Here is a 17,500-nt window from a genome sequence, read left to right on the forward strand (position 1 = left end):
GTGCTGAGGCCAAGCGCATGAAGGTTGCCAAGACTCAAGCCCTAAATCCCCCCACTTCCTCGCAGAATTCTCAGAATTTTGCCACTTATAAGGAAGGGTACAACGTGTATGGTCTGGAGAGTGTTAAGATCTAGTGGGTAGGAACGGCAGAGATTTCCTTTTTGTTTTGTTTTGTTTATTTTCATCGTTTGTTCGTGTTTGCTCGTCGCTTCATTGTTGACGCCTTCATTGCTGTTCATTCGTGACAAAATATATACACATATATAAAGCGCTTGCACAATATAGTTTCAATATCATGTGACACACAGATACTATTGGCGGAAGTGTAGGGAAAAGAGTAAAGTACTGGTTACTGAAATAATTGTTTCTGTATATTATTGTGAGCACATCTTAGACATGTAATTTCTTTCAGTCAGGCACTTTTAAAACGAATAGCTGCTGTTCCAATCTGTACCAGTCTGACCAGTATACACCAGTATATGGCCAAAAGAAAGTGACCCTGGACCATCATGTCTGTTCCATCCCATGGAGAAGGACAGGCATAATGTGAAGCTCCTGACGCACGATTCTTGCACTGATGTTACATCCAGGGGCAGTTTGAAATGCAGTAGTGAGTGATGCAACAGAGAAAAAGTGATTATTATGTGCTACATGCTTCAGGATTCAGCGTCCCAGATCTCTGAGAGTTTGCATGACCTACAACGCTGTGGCTGAGATGTTGATCCTAAACGCTTTTTAGAATAGACACTTTCAATATAATAGCACATATAATTGACCAGGGCAGACCTAGCAGGCCAGAATTTTTTTTCTTCCTATGACAATGATGCGTTTAAAGCCAATGATCTCTTTATTATATATGTGTGGAGAAAGAAGTACTATATATTTCATTAGAAGGAAGGTGCACATACTTTTAGCCATCCAGTGTACCATGACACTGTGAGTACTGTTCTGCCAAAGAGTGATGGAGGGAGGGATGGATGGATGGATAGAAGGGTGGATGGATAAGATTGTATTAAATAACAGACAGCTGGGGATGAGAGTGAGTAACTGAAAAAAGTGTCTGGATTAAAAATTGAACAAATAGATGGATTTATTTGAATATGAATGGATAGATGACTTAAATAGATGAGTGAATGAAGTGATATGATTGCATGTTTGTATATATGTACGAATGGACAGATCAATGACTGGATATGTATATGTCTGGTAGATTGATGGATGAATTAATGAATGGATGGAAGGATTTTAGAATGGGTGAATGAAATATGATTGTTTGAAATGATGGATAGATGTAGCTGAGATTGACTATATGGGGGGATGGATGGATTTGAAAGTGAACAAGTGAACATACCGATTAATGAAATGATGTATTGGCACATTCATTTGAAATTGAATGGGTAGAAGAAATAGATGAGTGGATGGATGGATATGGTGGTATGTTATGTATCCATGAATATATTATAGGTATGTGTGGGAAGATTGGTGGATGGATGGATTTTAGAAATATTGGATGAATAGATAGATGGATTTGAATGTAAGAAAAATTAACGGATGGATGCCGTTGAATACGAACAAAAGGTGACCGGATGAACAAGATGATTAGTGGATCTGAGAGTTTAATGGATGGATCTGATTTTATATCTGAAAGTGAACGAATAAATGGATAGAAAAAAGGTGCATGGATGGATGGATGGACGGATGGATAGATGGCCAAATGATTGTGAATGAATCACTGAATGAATGGAGAGGAGGGTGCATGGATAGGTGATCACATACAGGATGATAAGAAGTGACTCTGTAGCTGAGATTTGTGGATGAATGAAAAGATAACAATTAGGAGAGACAGAATGGAAAGGTGATTAGCGGAAAGGTGAAATCCATAGCATATAGTCTATCAGTTCTTTGTGTTAGTTATAGACTGACACCTTGGCTTGGTGTAGAGATATAAATATCTTGATATGCCATCATGCCTGGAGACAAACCCATTAGCTGTCAATCATTCTCCACCCCATCTGGTACACACACATCTCTTTACTGCAATATGTCACACAGGATGAGCGATAGGAAACTGACGGATGCTGTTGTGTTTCTCTTTTTCTCTCTCTGTGTGTGTGTGTGTGTGTATCCCCTGGGTGCTGTGCCTCTTTTCTGTGCTTCCTTGTCCTCTTTGTCCTTGCTTCCTTCTTTTCAATTAACCCCGCCCTTTTTTACTTCTGAGTATGCATATACTTTTTTGCATGTGCATATTCCTGTTTGCACGTGTGTGTGTGTGTGTGTATGTGTTTAGATGACGTTCACAGAGGCCATGCGCACTAAGGCCAGGCTGTCTATAACTGGCAGTATTGGGGAGAACGGGAGAGTGCTGACTCCGGATTTCTCTAAAGCCGTGCACGCTGTGCCCTACATGAGACCAGGCATAGCAATGCCTCTTAACGTGAGCGAGCTGTCCTGAGTGCCTTACACACAACACACACACATTTTCAGACATACTTTTACTCACATTCTCAAAACATACTTTGACATTCACTTGACTTGCAACTAATTACTTAAAATTACACAGCAGTGCTACGCACTTATACCATATTTTCTAGACGATATAGTTTTGTTCTGTTTTTTAAACATTAGGCCAATCTAATTGAACCCTTATTGTGATTACAAACAAAAGCTGCTGTGTAAAACCTAACCTGATTCAGTGCAGTTCGATTCTGTTCTGTGCAGTGTGTTTTTTATCGCACACAGCCAACGTAATGGCAAAAATGTGTATCATGTGCATAATGTCATGTCACATAGAATAAAGCAGTGTGACTAATGTTTAAGCATTTTCAAGCTAGTTACACTCAGGTGCAGATATAACCCTCATTATTCACTTAATTAGCTCTCCATCATAACTGAAGTGGTAGTTACTCATCATCTTTGTTCAGATAAACTCAAGACATCTGAAATATTAGCACCATGAGCCAGAATGTCCATCTGTGAAGATGTACAGCACAAAAATTTGAGTGGTATCGACTCTTTGAATCAACTCAACTCTCTCACTCCTGGAATCCTACTGATTCATCTATGAAAAATTAACAATGGCCATTTAGAGAATTCCTATAGCCCTGTACACCTTAATGCCTGACCAGCTGATAAATGACTCATCATAGTGGCAACATTTAATCTGGATATTTCGATATTTATCTAGCTTACTGAGCTTAAAGTTTATTTCTTGAAATCCATAAGGTGTATAAAGCATTTGGATGTATTTCCAGGCCTGATGGAGGAATTCATTCAATACAATCATGAACACATCTACAGTGTACAGCAACAATAACAAGACTAAACAACACTTTAGAAGTGTTTGTGTCAGAACAAACATTATGTAGAATAAGAAACTTATATATAGTCTGGAAAATATGGTATATAGATACATTTACTTACATGCACACGATCAATAAGTTTGCCTATCAATAAGTTTATACATGTATATCACAAGCACTTACAGACTGAAACACACACACACTTGTACATACACATCATAGGAAAATGTACAGATGCAAAACGAGACGTTTGGTTAACACATGCACGATGTCCTACACAAAGGACATATTTATTTGCGCCCACGTTCTCTCTCTCTCTCTTGATGTTTTTTCCACAACAAACACGTTTTTCTGCATCCTGGATTCCAAGAAACACAAGCACACTTGAATCATCTGCATTCGATACGGCTTTCTTTTCTCGGGTTCTAATGTGAAATATCAGAAAGGAAAAAAATTATTATTATTGTTATTTTTTTTAGATTTTTCAAGAAAAAAAAAGAAAGTGGCGATGAGCCTCCATCCATATTGTAAAATAATGTTACAGAATCGTTTCAAAGCCAAACGAGTTAATTTAATGTAGGTGCGGTGTTTTGAGCAGATTTGTTTGTTATATGAATTATATATTGAAAATATCTATTGACCATGTAAATATCTATACTTTTGTCCTTTTGATGTTACAATGGATGAAAAAAAAAACTATTTTCGTTGCATTTTCTTCTAAGGAAAAAAATTTGAGTTGTTGAAATGTGATGTTAATTTGTCTTTAAAAAATAATGTTATTTTTTTTTCTTCTGTTGGATAAGACAAATGTAGTTTTATAGCTCTGTCATTGACATTATAATAATAAAAAAAAAAGCTTAAAAAAAAAGCCTGACATGCAAAACATTCTCTTTTGCAGGGTCAGTGATAACATGAATTAGAATTGCATATCATTGTATTAATAATGTAAGCCTAATTATAATACTCCGGTAGAATTTTTGAAGCTTGTGGAAACTTTCGACTTCCAAACCTCTTCTTAGGGATTATGACTGGCTATGTGGGATAAACCAAATGAATTCAAGCAGGAAGGATTTATAGCACCATGAGTCGTTTTAATAAGCGGGAGTCAGAAAACTCAATTCTTACTAATACTAAATAGTTATAGTAATAATTGAATGTTCTAAATTAAATATAAATAAACTTTCTTAAAAGCATAAATTAAAGGCATATAATTTCATACCTTGAGGTGCTAGCTAAGAGTGGATTTGGAATTTTATTGTTTTTTTTCTGGGTTTCGGCTAAGCTGTTAGCAGAGATCATTTTTACCTAGCTAGCTATAATGTAAATAAGACATCACTTGGTAGAAAATGTTACATATTACGGCACATTATTGTACCAGTAAACAGTAGTAGAAGCTAAAATCTATCATGGTGAGGTAGCAGGGAAACTGAGAGGATGTCTCTTTCATCTTACTAGGAAAGAAATCTAGCCAACATTTTCCATGGTTAAAAATAACAGCATGGTACTAGAGACTTGGTAGCTTGAAATCCAAATTCATGGTTAGAAATTGAACAGAGATAAAGCCAGTAGACAGGAAAATGGCTTAAATGCTCATAATATAAGGAATAAATAACTCAAGACAAATATTCCTTTACTTTGGAAATCAGATTGTGGTCCATGTCAATTTTAATTCCAGTATCATTTTAGCTCTATAGACTTTCATTGTCATTAATAAACCTATCTGAGAATTCTGACTGAAAAAAGACTTAAGAATCTAATTCTAGCTCACTAAAATGTTATTAAAATCCATCAAGAACTGACTCCTGGCATTATTTAAAATACTCACAGAGCAATGAACCCTCCCTTGTTCTCCATTTCCATTCATTCCCTGATGTAACTATTCACAATCCTTTCTGCCTTCAGAGGAAGTTTGACTAAGTAAAACTCCCATGAGCTCTTTCTAAATGCCAAATAGTGTTTTGTGCCAAAATACTCCTGGCATCTTTATACAGTGTTTAAAGCGAAATAACTGAAATAAAACATAATAAAAATTCCTCTTTTATAGATCTAATTTAAATACATTCTTTTAAACATATTGTACGTTGGATTATGTGCACTACTATATGCAGTCCTAACTGTGAAACGCATGAGAACCATTAAGTTGAATCTTTTTATTTCTTTTTTTAATAAGCAAATACTACAACAGCGATGGTGATGGTGATAACGCAAATGAAGTAGAGCTTCTGTACTGAGCTTCTGAGAAATGAGAAACCTGAGAAATATGAGACAGAGTATATCACCACAGAAAATATATGAATATTGATATTGAACCTCTATGCTGAGCACCCTTTTTCTATGCCATGCTGTGTAACTGCAATTCATTAGTTTTCTATGTATATTGTATTGTATATAAAAGCAGAGACCATCCATGTGTATAACTCCGATCTCTAATCGTATGAACACACACACACACACACACACACACACACACACACACACACACACACACACACACACACACACACACACACACACACACATACAATATGAGCAGAGGTTAAATTTGAGTTGGAGAAATGGTGACCTCACAAACTGTACACACAACTACACACATGGACTTGGATCATCAGTAGGTTTTAATTTGAGGAGTCTCGGTAAAGAGGAAAACGGAGTAGATTTTTCTAAATGGAATGTGAACCGACTGCTTTATTTTTTGGACTTTTGGAATAAACAGAGGCTAAGAAACTGCCAGGCTTTGTTGTGTTTCTTATCTACAGAAATAATGATGGAGTGGGGAAGGGGTGGAGAGAGAGAAAGACAGCTGAGGGCCTTGAAATACTCACATATGTATGTAGATGTCTTCAGTATGACTGAAAAACACAATGAACAGAGCTCCTTCACTGGGACTGACAGACCCAAAGGCCACACCTCCTTTACTGAAACTGACTGACCCACTGTCTGACAGGCAGACATGCCACATCTCTCTGTTTCTCTATGAACATTTTAAAGTTTATTTATATTTTCATTCATGGGAAAAGAGCTACATTCTTCACAGGTACATCACTATCCCTGACTCTTAATTTAGCTGTTTTTATATAAGCAGCTGCATTTGCATATTGGCTCATCTCCCAGTAATAACTGCCACAGAGCAGTAGCTGAGATACAAACAGCTAAATCAGAGCCACACACATTCTCACATTTTCTAAAACAAACTCTTGCTCTTTTCTACTTATTACATTACTTATTACAGTGTTATTTTCATGGTAATGGATTAGTCTTTTTAACACAAAGCACAGAGTTATTTCTGCCTTGGTAAAATAACAGTTGTGGCTCTGTAGGGTGCCTACCAAAGACACATGACTACTCTCTCTCTCTCTCTCTCTCACACACACACACACACACACACACACACACACACACACACACACACACACACACACACACACACACACACACACACACACACACACACCAACATTATATTCATAAAGCCAGGTTCTGTGGATTTCACTCAAATAGAATAAAACATGTCTGTGATGTCTTGTTCAGGTTATTATATATTTTTCACTAGGTGAAGCCACTGGGCAAACAGACTGGCGTGACAGCTGCAGCTCAGCAGACAGGTTCCTCCTGTTGTGCGCACTTCCTTATTAGCATAACCAGCTAATCAAATTGGTATCTGACCAAGTGCCAGTCACTTTGAATGCTTAAATGAACGGTTTAACCATACATAAGCAAAAAATAATTTTCAGTTTTTCTTCTTACCTAATATTTAGTTAAAACCTGTGCTCTCTGAAGTTTCTTTAGCTTTGCACTGTAACTAGCAGGCCAGCAAGTGAGGCTAATAATAATAAGACAATTAATTATCACATATTACAATCTTACATCAAACTGACAAACTTATTTATGTTGTTCAAACAGCAGAGCTAAAAACGGTAGTGTCGGCCATTTCAAAACTAACAATTGTTTTCATTGGATGAAAGAATAAATATTCAGATTAAATATTACTTACATACTTTTCCTTACATTTTGCTTAGCGACATTAGGATTGTACATCTGGTTCAAAAACCATTTTGACTACATTTGAAAGAGGAACATTGTTTAAATGTCATTTTTGCTTTCCTCAGCTGTTTAAATATCATTTTTTTCATTCAGGTTACTTCATTAGTTTGTGAGGTGAATCAGGAGAGTTTGTGACTGTTCAAAATAGCTTGTATCTCAACTTACAGTACACACTGAAAGTGGTATTTGAATTTTTACTTCAGTTACCAAATTAACACAACATTGACTATCTAGCATGAACCAAAATAAATAAATAAATAAATAATACAACAACAGATTGTTCTACTTATTTGTTTCTTCATACAGTTTAAACTGAGGTTTTGCTACTGCTAGGTGTCACTCAGAAATCATGTCAGTCCTTCAGCCATTTTAAGAAACCTTTAGTTATTTAGTTCATTATTTTTAGCTATTTTCTGCTGGGGTGACATGTAAATTATACATTAATATACAGCTTATAGGCTATGCTAGTCGTTATTTTCCAGTTTGGTTGCTTATGACATTTTTATTTGTAAAAGCTCTACTTGAAGCTTGTTTAAATCTTAAATACTTAAAGACCAGATGTCAATTGTCTGTTCTCTGCTACTCTACAGAGACAAGCTAAAAGCTAAGCAGCTAATCAATAAAGTCATTAGTCCTAGAGTGTGAAGTTCTATGACTGTTCTTCATTGCTTCACTAACATTTGGTCAAACATTTGGTGAAACAAAAGCCTGAAACTGGGAAATAATACATACTGGAATATGTTTCACATATTTTGGGATTCAAACGTTAAGAGACACAATTGAAATGACTTGATTATACCATTATCTGAAAGTATTTTAAACATATTTAGGGTAATAAGGAGCAATAATTTTTTTAAATCATTCACTATTATTAGAGAGCTGACATGCTAACCTATCTGATAAAGATAGCTTTACTGGGTCATTTCTTTAGGTAGCATTTGTGAGTAATAAAAAGTCTTTAACAATAATGTATTCAAAATTGAAATGCAGAATCTGAATAGACTTGAAAGTCAAGTCTCCTCCTCTTCCTCTTTACCTTATTTAATATGGAATTCTGCTGGATTTGTCATGTTAAATTATTCACAGCTTTTTTCATTTCTGTTCTTTTCCTAAAGAGAGATAGATATAATAAATTCTTCAGTAATGAATTCTGCACAGACTGATCTAAAACCACTTTAAATGATTAGACACAATGTGCATTAACCTCAGAGCAGAAAAAACATTGAGAGCCAACAGTGACATCTAGTGGCTGAATTGTAGTATTACACTAAACATTGTCAATTATAATGAGATACGTTCACGTTAAATTATACTATATACAGGGCTGTCAAGTGTCACGCATTGAGAGTGACAGTCACTCATTTTGGTCTTTTGCCACACTCTCCAACCACACATTGAATTTGTCACGCAGAAAAGCTTACTATTTATCATATATTTAATCCATACGTCTTCAACAGTAATGTGTAAATCCGTAAAAAAACCTCAAATCACTCAAAATCGCCTAAATGTATATGAATTAAAAAGATTTGAATTACGAATTGAACTATTTACTTCCGGCATCCTATAAAGGTCATAAATCACGTGACAGCAGTCAGCTGACAACAGAGAAGCCGGAAGTTTTGACTTCAGATGAATGTGTGTGTGTTTTGTTTGCAATAAAACTGCAAACTATGAACGATTATTAATTTATTAAAACTCGGTGCGACTCGAATTGAAAACCTGACAAAATATAAACGGTAAGGTTATTATTATTATTATTATTATTATTATAAACACAGTCACACAGATGAATAAACATGTTGTTGATCTGTTACACAATGTTTATAGCGTAAGAAATTAATAAAAACTCAAAGTGAATGTTTAACTTTTAATATTTATAGAAAAAGTTCAGATTGTTTGTTTTAAATAATAATTTTTTATTTAAAATAATATTTTTTGTTTAGCAGACACAAATAAACTCGGATTGATCGAAAAGGCCATGTTGGTCTACAAATAATAAAATAATTCGGCATTTAATAGTTAAATTTACAAAAATACTACTACTACTACTACTACTAATAATAAAAAAAGAATATGCAGATTATTTCTAAGCTGTAAATTAAGTGTAGGCCACGCCCCGCGCACGTGCCTGAAGCGCGCGCTGTCTGACACTGAGAAGAAGAAAAAAAATCAAAATGGCACTTGATGTAAAATAATAATAATGATAGTAATCAGTTTAGGATGTTAGATCAATTACAATTATACGTTTGTATGAATTAAACAGTGCCTACAGTTTACACAGTGACTTGTATGACAGACTTCATCATTCAAATCTAATAAACAAAATAAAAAAATAAATAAATATGACATTTTATTAGAATTTAATTGAGGTTTATGGAAGAAGTCTCCAGTCTAAGTGCTTTGTTAGTTTTCTCACACAACAAAGTCTTAAGGACAGACGACTCTGGATTCTTAGTAACATGATTAGATCAGGGCTTTGTAAGGATCTGGTGAACAAACTAAACAGTAGCTTTGTTTGATATCTCTGAGACGTCGATCCACCCTGTTACTGATTATTTTCCTACAACAGCAGAACCTTACGTAATTTATTCCTTTCTAGTCAGGATTTAAGCAAAGACCAATGCTGACTTCATCTGCATTGTGCTGTTTAATAAAAACCGCAGTATGAATGAAGAAGATTTTGAAACCGTGTTATGTAACTAAGCTGTGGGAACTGATTACGTAGCTGTTAACACGCGTTCAATACCAATGAGTCAGGATATTTTTAAGTCTGATATCAAGTCTGATGTCCAAGCTTGGGATCAAAATGTGAATTTAATTTTCTTTTGTCAATTTGTTGTTTTCAATAAAAAACAGGCTAGAGATACATTTAGTCTTGAGTTGGCAAAAAAAAAAAAATTGATTGAATTTTGATATAATCTCTCTCTCTCTCTCTCTCTCTCTCTCTCTCTCTCTGGTGAACTAACAGAGATGGAGTTGCTGTTGGATCACTCTTATTTCCTCAGAAATTCCTCTAATGGCACAAACACCATTGAGCTGACATATGGCTTTGTGTCCTGCGCCGTCTCCGTCCTCTTCTACGGAAGCAACTTTGTTCCTGTAAAGAAGATCGACACTGGTGATGGTGAGGTACAAACCTTTTGTGTGTGTGTGTGTGTGTGTGTGAGAGAGAGAGAGAGAGAGAGAGAGAGAGAGAGAGAGATATTAACTGCATTGCTGAATATTTCAAGCATGATCTACTGGAAGTTTTGGGCCATGTGCAATTGTGAAAGTTGATCTACTTGCTTCACTGATTATGTATACTGTCAATGGACATACTTTGTGTATATGTGTGTGTGTTTTAGGCATGTTTTTCCAGTGGGTTCTTTGTGCTGCTATATGGACGGTGTCTTTGATTGTGAACATCATCTTGAGCAGCCCAAAGTTCTGGCCTCTGGCAATGCTAGGAGGAGCTATCTGGGCGACAGGTAACTCAAACTCCAACAATCATTAAATCAAGTTCTCTCAGTATTCCCCTTTGAGTCAGCTTTCCTTCAGTATCCACTAATATTTAAGCTCTTCAGTTTAACTTGTCTTTTAATTTTTGGTGCACAGTTTCTCCAAAAAAGAATACAAAGCACATAAAGCTGTGAAAACATGTCTTGTGTGTGTAGATGTTTTTTTGAACTGAATATACAGCTAGTAAGTCTGACTACATGGTGACCTACATGGTGATCAGGAAAGAGTGAGAGTAGAGCATGTTGAAGAGCAGGGATCCTCTTTGTCAAATTTGAAAAAGTCTTCTAGTGAAGTTTAGTTACAGAACTTTGGATAATGTGCTTATGGTTTATTCTCTGCTATATTGGGCAAGAGTGACTCAACACATGCAGTAGCGAAAGGTGCAGACTAACTCACTTAAAGAAGAAGAAGTGGAATGAAAATACAAAATCTGACACTCAGCAATTTTTCACACAAGATACGTCACATTCTTCCTGTTTTCTTTTAGGTAATATCACTGTTGTGCCCATAGTTAAGACCATTGGACTCGGCCTAGGTCTATTAATATGGGCTTCCTTCAACCTCCTCATGGGCTGGGCCAGCTCACGGTAAGCTTAGAGAAACAACAAACGAACATGTGCTCAAAAAAATAGACATTAAATGTATATATGTCTTTGTGTATAATAGTAAATTTACAAAACGCTGGAAAGAACACTTCAAAAAAGACATTTGTTTATATATATTTAATCATCATGTAGTAGAAACCACTTTAAACAATAAGATTCCATGTGCATTAACCTGAGAGTAAAAGACAAGACATTGAGATAGCTGGCATCTAGTATTACATAAAATGTTGTCCATGCTAATGAGACAGGTTGACTTTAATTACATATCCAATATATATTTTTAGCACTATAATTAATTCTAACATTTTGGGAATTCAGCCAAAAATTAACAATAATTTAAGTAACGTCCGGTTTTTTGTAATACTTCTAAATCTGGGTTCTCAGATTTGGCTGGTTTGGCATTGAGGCGGAGAAAGTCACCAAACCAACACTTAACTACTGTGGAGCCGGGTTGTGTTTGTTTAGGTACCGCACAAACACACGCTAGTTTTTATCTTCATAGAACGATTTCTGTTCATTTCTGACTGCGTTCTGTTGTCACCTGCAGCGCCATTGTGTTCTTCTTTGTGAAAAGTGACGGTCAGAGACCTGCTTCATCCGAAGAGACTCCGCTGTTAATAGACAATGTATGTCTTCTGGTCGTGTGTGTATAACATGCTGAAAAGGATAAGAGAAATTAGGGAAATGAAAGAATTAGTGAAGCTGCTTGTTAATATTCTACGTCCAGGTTTTGTACTCTTTATTTCATCCTAGTGGTATTGCATCTATTAAAACAATGTATTTGTGATCTTCTGCACATCAGAGTCTGAATGCTGACTCTCAATCATCAGATAACTCGTGGGTGGACATGCTGCCACCCTTCACCAAGCGCCTGGTGTGAGTATAGAAATGAATCTGGACAGAGGGAAGTTTTACAGAAAACAGGAATTATGTATTATAAGTAGGATAGATGAACAGATAAGATGTTTTCATATAGTAAAACTGTTAAAAAAAAGTTTGTGCACCCCTAACTGAAGCCCAATATGTAATAACAAATAATTTATAGTAAGATAGATTGTAAATATCTCACTTTTTCAAATATTAAATTTGTACAATATGAATTTATTCTGTTATACTCTTCTTCTTTTTTTTGTCGCCTAACTGATGTCGTTTATACACTAACGATCCTGTTTTTGTCTCAGAGGTTCGCTACTTGCTGTAGGAGCAGGATTCCTTTACGGCTCGTCGTTCATCCCTGTGCTGTACATCAAAAACCATGCAGCTCAGCAGGACAGCCAGTATGAAGGAGCGAGCCAGTTTGGTAAGTCTGTGTCAACGTTTCTCCCTCCAGATTAACACAATGCACAGTGAAGGGATAAATTCTTCATCCAACACACCCCAGAGAGGTTTATTCCTCTGAGAATAGTAACGACAATTACAGATTTCAAGGTTCCATTTAAAGCTGAAACGTCAGAGGAACAAATTATTTCCAAATTATTTTCATTTATGTTATAGCAGCTGCAAATGTAGACAGAATGGTACAGAAGCTATAAAATCAAACACTTTTTTTCCTCCATCAATGTGCAAAAAAATATAATAATAATAATCACTGACACTGGAGGCTACTTCCATTGTGTTCAACCTGAATAATGTATTCATATTCATCCATATTCATTTTGTGTGTGTGTGTTGTTTTCAGATCTAGATTATGTCTTTGCTCAGTTCAGCGGGATCTTCCTCACCAGCACTGTGTATTTCTTTATCTATTGCGCCTTTAAAAAGAACAAACCGCAAGTTTTCCCTAAAGCCATACTACCAGGTAGGACACACTTGAATGAGGACACAGCAGACGTTCTGGAACAACATCTGTGTTTTGTAGAGCAGATTGTCATCGTCCGGTCCTCGTGTCTATTCTGTCCTGCACAGGGTTTGTTTCCGGAGTGATGTGGGGCGTCGCCACATGCTGCTGGTTCCTGGCCAATCACTACCTGAAGCCAGTGGTGAGCTTCCCGATCATCACCACGGTGAGTAACACAATCTCTGACAGTCAGCCCGTTCTTTATGATAAAAATCAACACATTCATTACAACAGTGTCAACAATTTTTTTTATTCGACAGGTCCCTGGGCTTATTGCTGCTTTGTGGGGGGTTGTGGTGTTTAAGGAAGTAAAAGTAAGTGTGTGTGTGCGAGACACACACAGGGGCCCGCGCGCGCGCACACAGGGGTTCCTGTGTGTTTGTTTGTGTTTGTGTGTGTGTGTGTGTGAGCGTGTATTTTATTCTGTCTGTTTCTCATCAGGGATTGAGGAACTACCTGGTGCTCATCCTGGCATTTTGTTTGATCGTGAGCGGCGCGTTGCTGACTGCCTTCTCGATGTAGTTCCACATGGACATCACAAGGTGGACACACAATCCCAAATCACTTGATCACTGTTTACCTTCATAAACCACTGTGTACCTCAGAGTGCCATATAAGACCTAAAGACACAAAACCTGAGTCTTTTCATTTTACTTACCGTTCTGTGGACCCACTGTAACTGACCTGTAATATTTACTGCATATCTTTCAATCACCTTTACCTCATTTTTTTTAATTTTTTGCACTTAAAGGTCACTTTAAATGATAGTGGGGCAATTTACGAGTCTTCTGTATGCTTATTAATATTAACTGCATTGTTGATTTCCTGCCACTTTATTTTAATTTTACATTATCATGAAGGGATTACAGTCAGGCAGCTGATTATGAGGGCAAACTATATTAGAATTTTGATTATTTTGTAATAAAAAGCTCCTGTTTTGATAAAGGCTTTGTGTTTTTAATGTATTTATTACTGTGGAGTGAGATGATTTGTAATAGTGTAATTTTACATATCTGGTTCTGCAGATTTTTTAAAAATGTTTTTCTTTTTGTTCAGAAATAAGATCCGCCTCCAGATGAAACATTGCAGCTCAGATTGGATGTATGTCTCTAAAAGGCATAAATATTTTGCCTGTGTGTGTGCGCCTGTGTGCGTGGTGCCTGTGCCTGTGTGTGCCTGTGCCTGTGTGCTTGTGCCTGTGTGTGTGTGTGCCTGTGCCTGTTGTAGCGATTTTGGCTCGCGAAGCAAGGTAAATATTTATAAGTAACTATAACGTGTTATAGTGGCTTCTAAATATTTTAACCTAAGTTGAAATTAACGGTACTGGAATTAAGGTTACGCTTATTTGGTCTGTTCGTCCGGCGAACAGGCCGTGTACCTTTATTAATTCTATGAAGGCGGTATCTTCCCGGCCAAGAAAGATTCGCTTTCCTTTTACTGTATACCGTAATTTAAATTAAATTAACTCAATAGAGCATGTAGTTCAGACCCGATGTTGCAGGTACCTTAATTTGTGAGCGACACTCAGAGACAATCACTTATTTGGCACAAAAATATGGCATTTAATGAATGAGACAACCACAACATAACCTAACTACACAAACAAACAAAAGAGATAGGGAAAATGAAGATGAAAATAAAATAAAACAAAAGAAATTAAAATTGGGGAAAGGGAGGAAGAGACTAGAAAGAAAAACTAGAGAAAGGAAGGAAAGGAATGGCAAGCTTAGACTCAAAAATTAATTACACCCTAACTGGGAAATCGTCACAGAAACTTAAATTCACCTTAAGATTCAATGAAAGATTCCTACTTAAAATTACGCATCTAAATTGGTTGGAAAAGGAAACGGTTACTTGCATTGGCTTACTGAACAAGAGTCCGGATGCAACAGAGAAATCTCTGAAAAGTCAGTTAGGGTGGGGTCAGACGTTCTTCCAAGTTCTCCTGAAGATCAGAGCAAGATCAGTCGTTCTTGGAAGTGAAGCTTGCTGGAACTTCTTTGAAGGAAGATGGAGTCGTCTTGAAGCTGTTCCGAAAGTCTGACCACGGATTAGTGGTGTTTGTGACAATTTAAAGGTCGCGAACTCCACCCATCTTTGGGAAGATGACCAATACTTCGGTCAGGATTTTGAAGGGAAAAACTCCCTTTGTTTCAGGTGTCTGTGGGCGTGGTTTAGCTATCAAACTTTTAGATGACTTTAAAGTTTTATCCAGGGTGTATTAAGATGTGTGTGTGAGCGAGCCTGTGTGTGTGTGTGTGAGCGAGCCTGTGTGTGTGTGTGTGAGCGAGCCTGTGTGTGTGTGTGTGTGTGAGCGAGCCTGTGTGTGTGTGTGTGTGAGCGAGCCTGTGTGTGTGTGTGTGTGAGCGAGCCTGTGTGTGTGTGTGTGTGAGCGAGCCTGTGTGTGTGTGTGTGTGAGCGAGCCTGTGTGTGTGTGTGTGTGTGTGAGCGAGCCTGTGTGTGTGTGTGTGTGTGTGTGAGCGAGCCTGTGTGTGTGTGTGTGTGAGCGAGCCTGTGTGTGTGTGTGTGTGAGCGAGCCTGTGTGTGTGTGTGTGAGCGAGCCTGTGTGTGTGTGTGTGAGCGAGCCTGTGTGTGTGTGTGTGTGTGAGCGAGACTGTGTGTGTGTGTGTGAGCGAGCCTGTGTGTGTGTGTGTGAGCGAGCCTGTGTGTGTGTGTGAGCGAGCCTGTGTGTGTGTGTGAGCGAGCCTGTGTGTGTGTGTGTGTGAGCGAGCCTGTGTGTGTGTGTGTGTGTGAGCGAGCCTGTGTGTGTGTGTGTGTGTGAGCGAGCCTGTGTGTGTGTGTGTGTGAGCGAGCCTGTGTGTGTGTGTGTGTGTGAGCGAGCCTGTGTGTGTGTGTGTGTGTGAGCGAGCCTGTGTGTGTGTGTGTGTGTGAGCGAGCCTGTGTGTGTGTGTGTGTGTGAGCGAGCCTGTGTGTGTGTGTGTGTGTGAGCGAGCCTGTGTGTGTGTGTGTGTGTGAGCGAGCCTGTGTGTGTGTGTGTGTGTGAGCGAGCCTGTGTGTGTGTGTGTGTGTGAGCGAGCCTGTGTGTGTGTGTGTGTGTGAGCGAGCCTGTGTGTGTGTGTGTGAGCGAGCCTGTGTGTGTGTGTGTGAGCGAGCCTGTGTGTGTGTGTGTGAGCGAGCCTGTGTGTGTGTGTGTGTGTGTGTGAGCGAGCCTGTGTGTGTGTGTGTGTGTGTGTGAGCGAGCCTGTGTGTGTGTGTGTGTGTGAGCGAGCCTGTGTGTGTGTGTGAGCGAGCCTGTGTGTGTGTGTGTGTGAGCGAGCCTGTGTGTGTGTGTGTGTGAGCGAGCCTGTGTGTGTGTGTGTGTGAGCGAGCCTGTGTGTGTGTGTGTGTGAGCGAGCCTGTGTGTGTGTGTGTGTGAGCGAGCCTGTGTGTGTGTGTGTGTGAGCGAGCCTGTGTGTGTGTGTGTGTGAGCGAGCCTGTGTGTGTGTGTGTGTGTGTGTGTGTGTGTGTGTGTGTGAGCGAGCCTGTGTGTGTGTGTGTGTGTGTGTGTGTGTGAGCGAGCCTGTGTGTGTGTGTGTGTGAGCGAGCCTGTGTGTGTGTGTGTGTGAGCGAGCCTGTGTGTGTGTGTGTGTGAGCGAGCCTGTGTGTGTGTGTGTGTGAGCGAGCCTGTGTGTGTGTGTGTGTGTGAGCGAGCCTGTGTGTGTGTGTGTGTGTGAGCGAGCCTGTGTGTGTGTGTGTGTGTGTGAGCGAGCCTGTGTGTGTGTGTGTGTGTGTGTGTGAGCGAGCCTGTGTGTGTGTGTGTGTGTGTGTGTGTGAGCGAGCCTGTGTGTGTGTGTGTGTGTGTGTGTGAGCGAGCCTGTGTGTGTGTGTGTGAGCGAGCCTGTGTGTGTGTGTGTGAGCGAGCCTGTGTGTGTGTGTGTGTGTGAGCGAGCCTGTGTGTGTGTGTGTGTGTGAGCGAGCCTGTGTGTGTGTGTGTGTGTGTGAGCGAGCCTGTGTGTGTGTGTGTGTGTGTGAGCGAGCCTGTGTGTGTGTGTGTGTGAGCGAGCCTGTGTGTGTGTGTGTGTGTGTGAGCGAGCCTGTGTGTGTGTGTGTGTGTGAGCGAGCCTGTGTGTGTGTGTGTGTGTGAGCGAGCCTGTGTGTGTGTGTGTGTGTGTGAGCGAGCCTGTGTGTGTGTGTGTGTGTGTGAGCGAGCCTGTGTGTGTGTGTGTGTGTGTGAGCGAGCCTGTGTGTGTGTGTGTGTGTGAGCGAGCCTGTGTGTGTGT

General features: G+C 38.8%; 2 protein-coding genes across 5 annotated transcripts in view; both read left to right on the forward strand.

Moving 5' to 3' along the window:
• The window catches only part of gria2a (glutamate receptor, ionotropic, AMPA 2a), a 36,793-nt gene extending 30,970 nt beyond the window's left edge, over window positions 1–5,823 (forward strand). For 2 of the 4 annotated variants that reach the window (XM_027134887.2, XM_027134884.2), the window contains exons 15-16: window positions 1–23; window positions 2,288–5,823. The exon at window positions 1–23 is cut by the window's left edge and continues 112 nt beyond it. In XM_027134887.2, coding sequence (XP_026990688.1) covers window positions 1–23; window positions 2,288–2,452 — 188 coding nt within the window. In that variant the 3' untranslated portion in view covers window positions 2,453–5,823. Of the gene's footprint in view, window positions 138–2,287 lie in introns of all 4 variants that reach the window. The other 2 variants (XM_027134889.2, XM_027134888.2) reach the window with 1 other exon arrangement.
• Window positions 5,824–8,917: 3,094 nt separating this feature from the next.
• On the forward strand, window positions 8,918–14,225 carry tmem144a (transmembrane protein 144a). Its single transcript, XM_027134820.2, has 12 exons — window positions 8,918–9,076; window positions 10,309–10,464; window positions 10,685–10,807; window positions 11,326–11,425; window positions 11,828–11,908; window positions 11,991–12,069; window positions 12,246–12,319; window positions 12,625–12,743; window positions 13,122–13,241; window positions 13,349–13,446; window positions 13,541–13,594; window positions 13,722–14,225. Exons 2-12 carry the CDS (start codon window positions 10,311–10,313, stop codon window positions 13,800–13,802), a joined length of 1,083 nt encoding a protein of 360 aa, XP_026990621.1. The 5' UTR covers window positions 8,918–9,076; window positions 10,309–10,310; the 3' UTR covers window positions 13,803–14,225.
• The last annotated feature ends 3,275 nt before the right edge of the window (window positions 14,226–17,500 follow it).

Source organism: Tachysurus fulvidraco, chromosome 7, assembly GCF_022655615.1.
Source record: "Tachysurus fulvidraco isolate hzauxx_2018 chromosome 7, HZAU_PFXX_2.0, whole genome shotgun sequence".
NCBI lineage: Eukaryota > Metazoa > Chordata > Actinopteri > Siluriformes > Bagridae > Tachysurus > Tachysurus fulvidraco.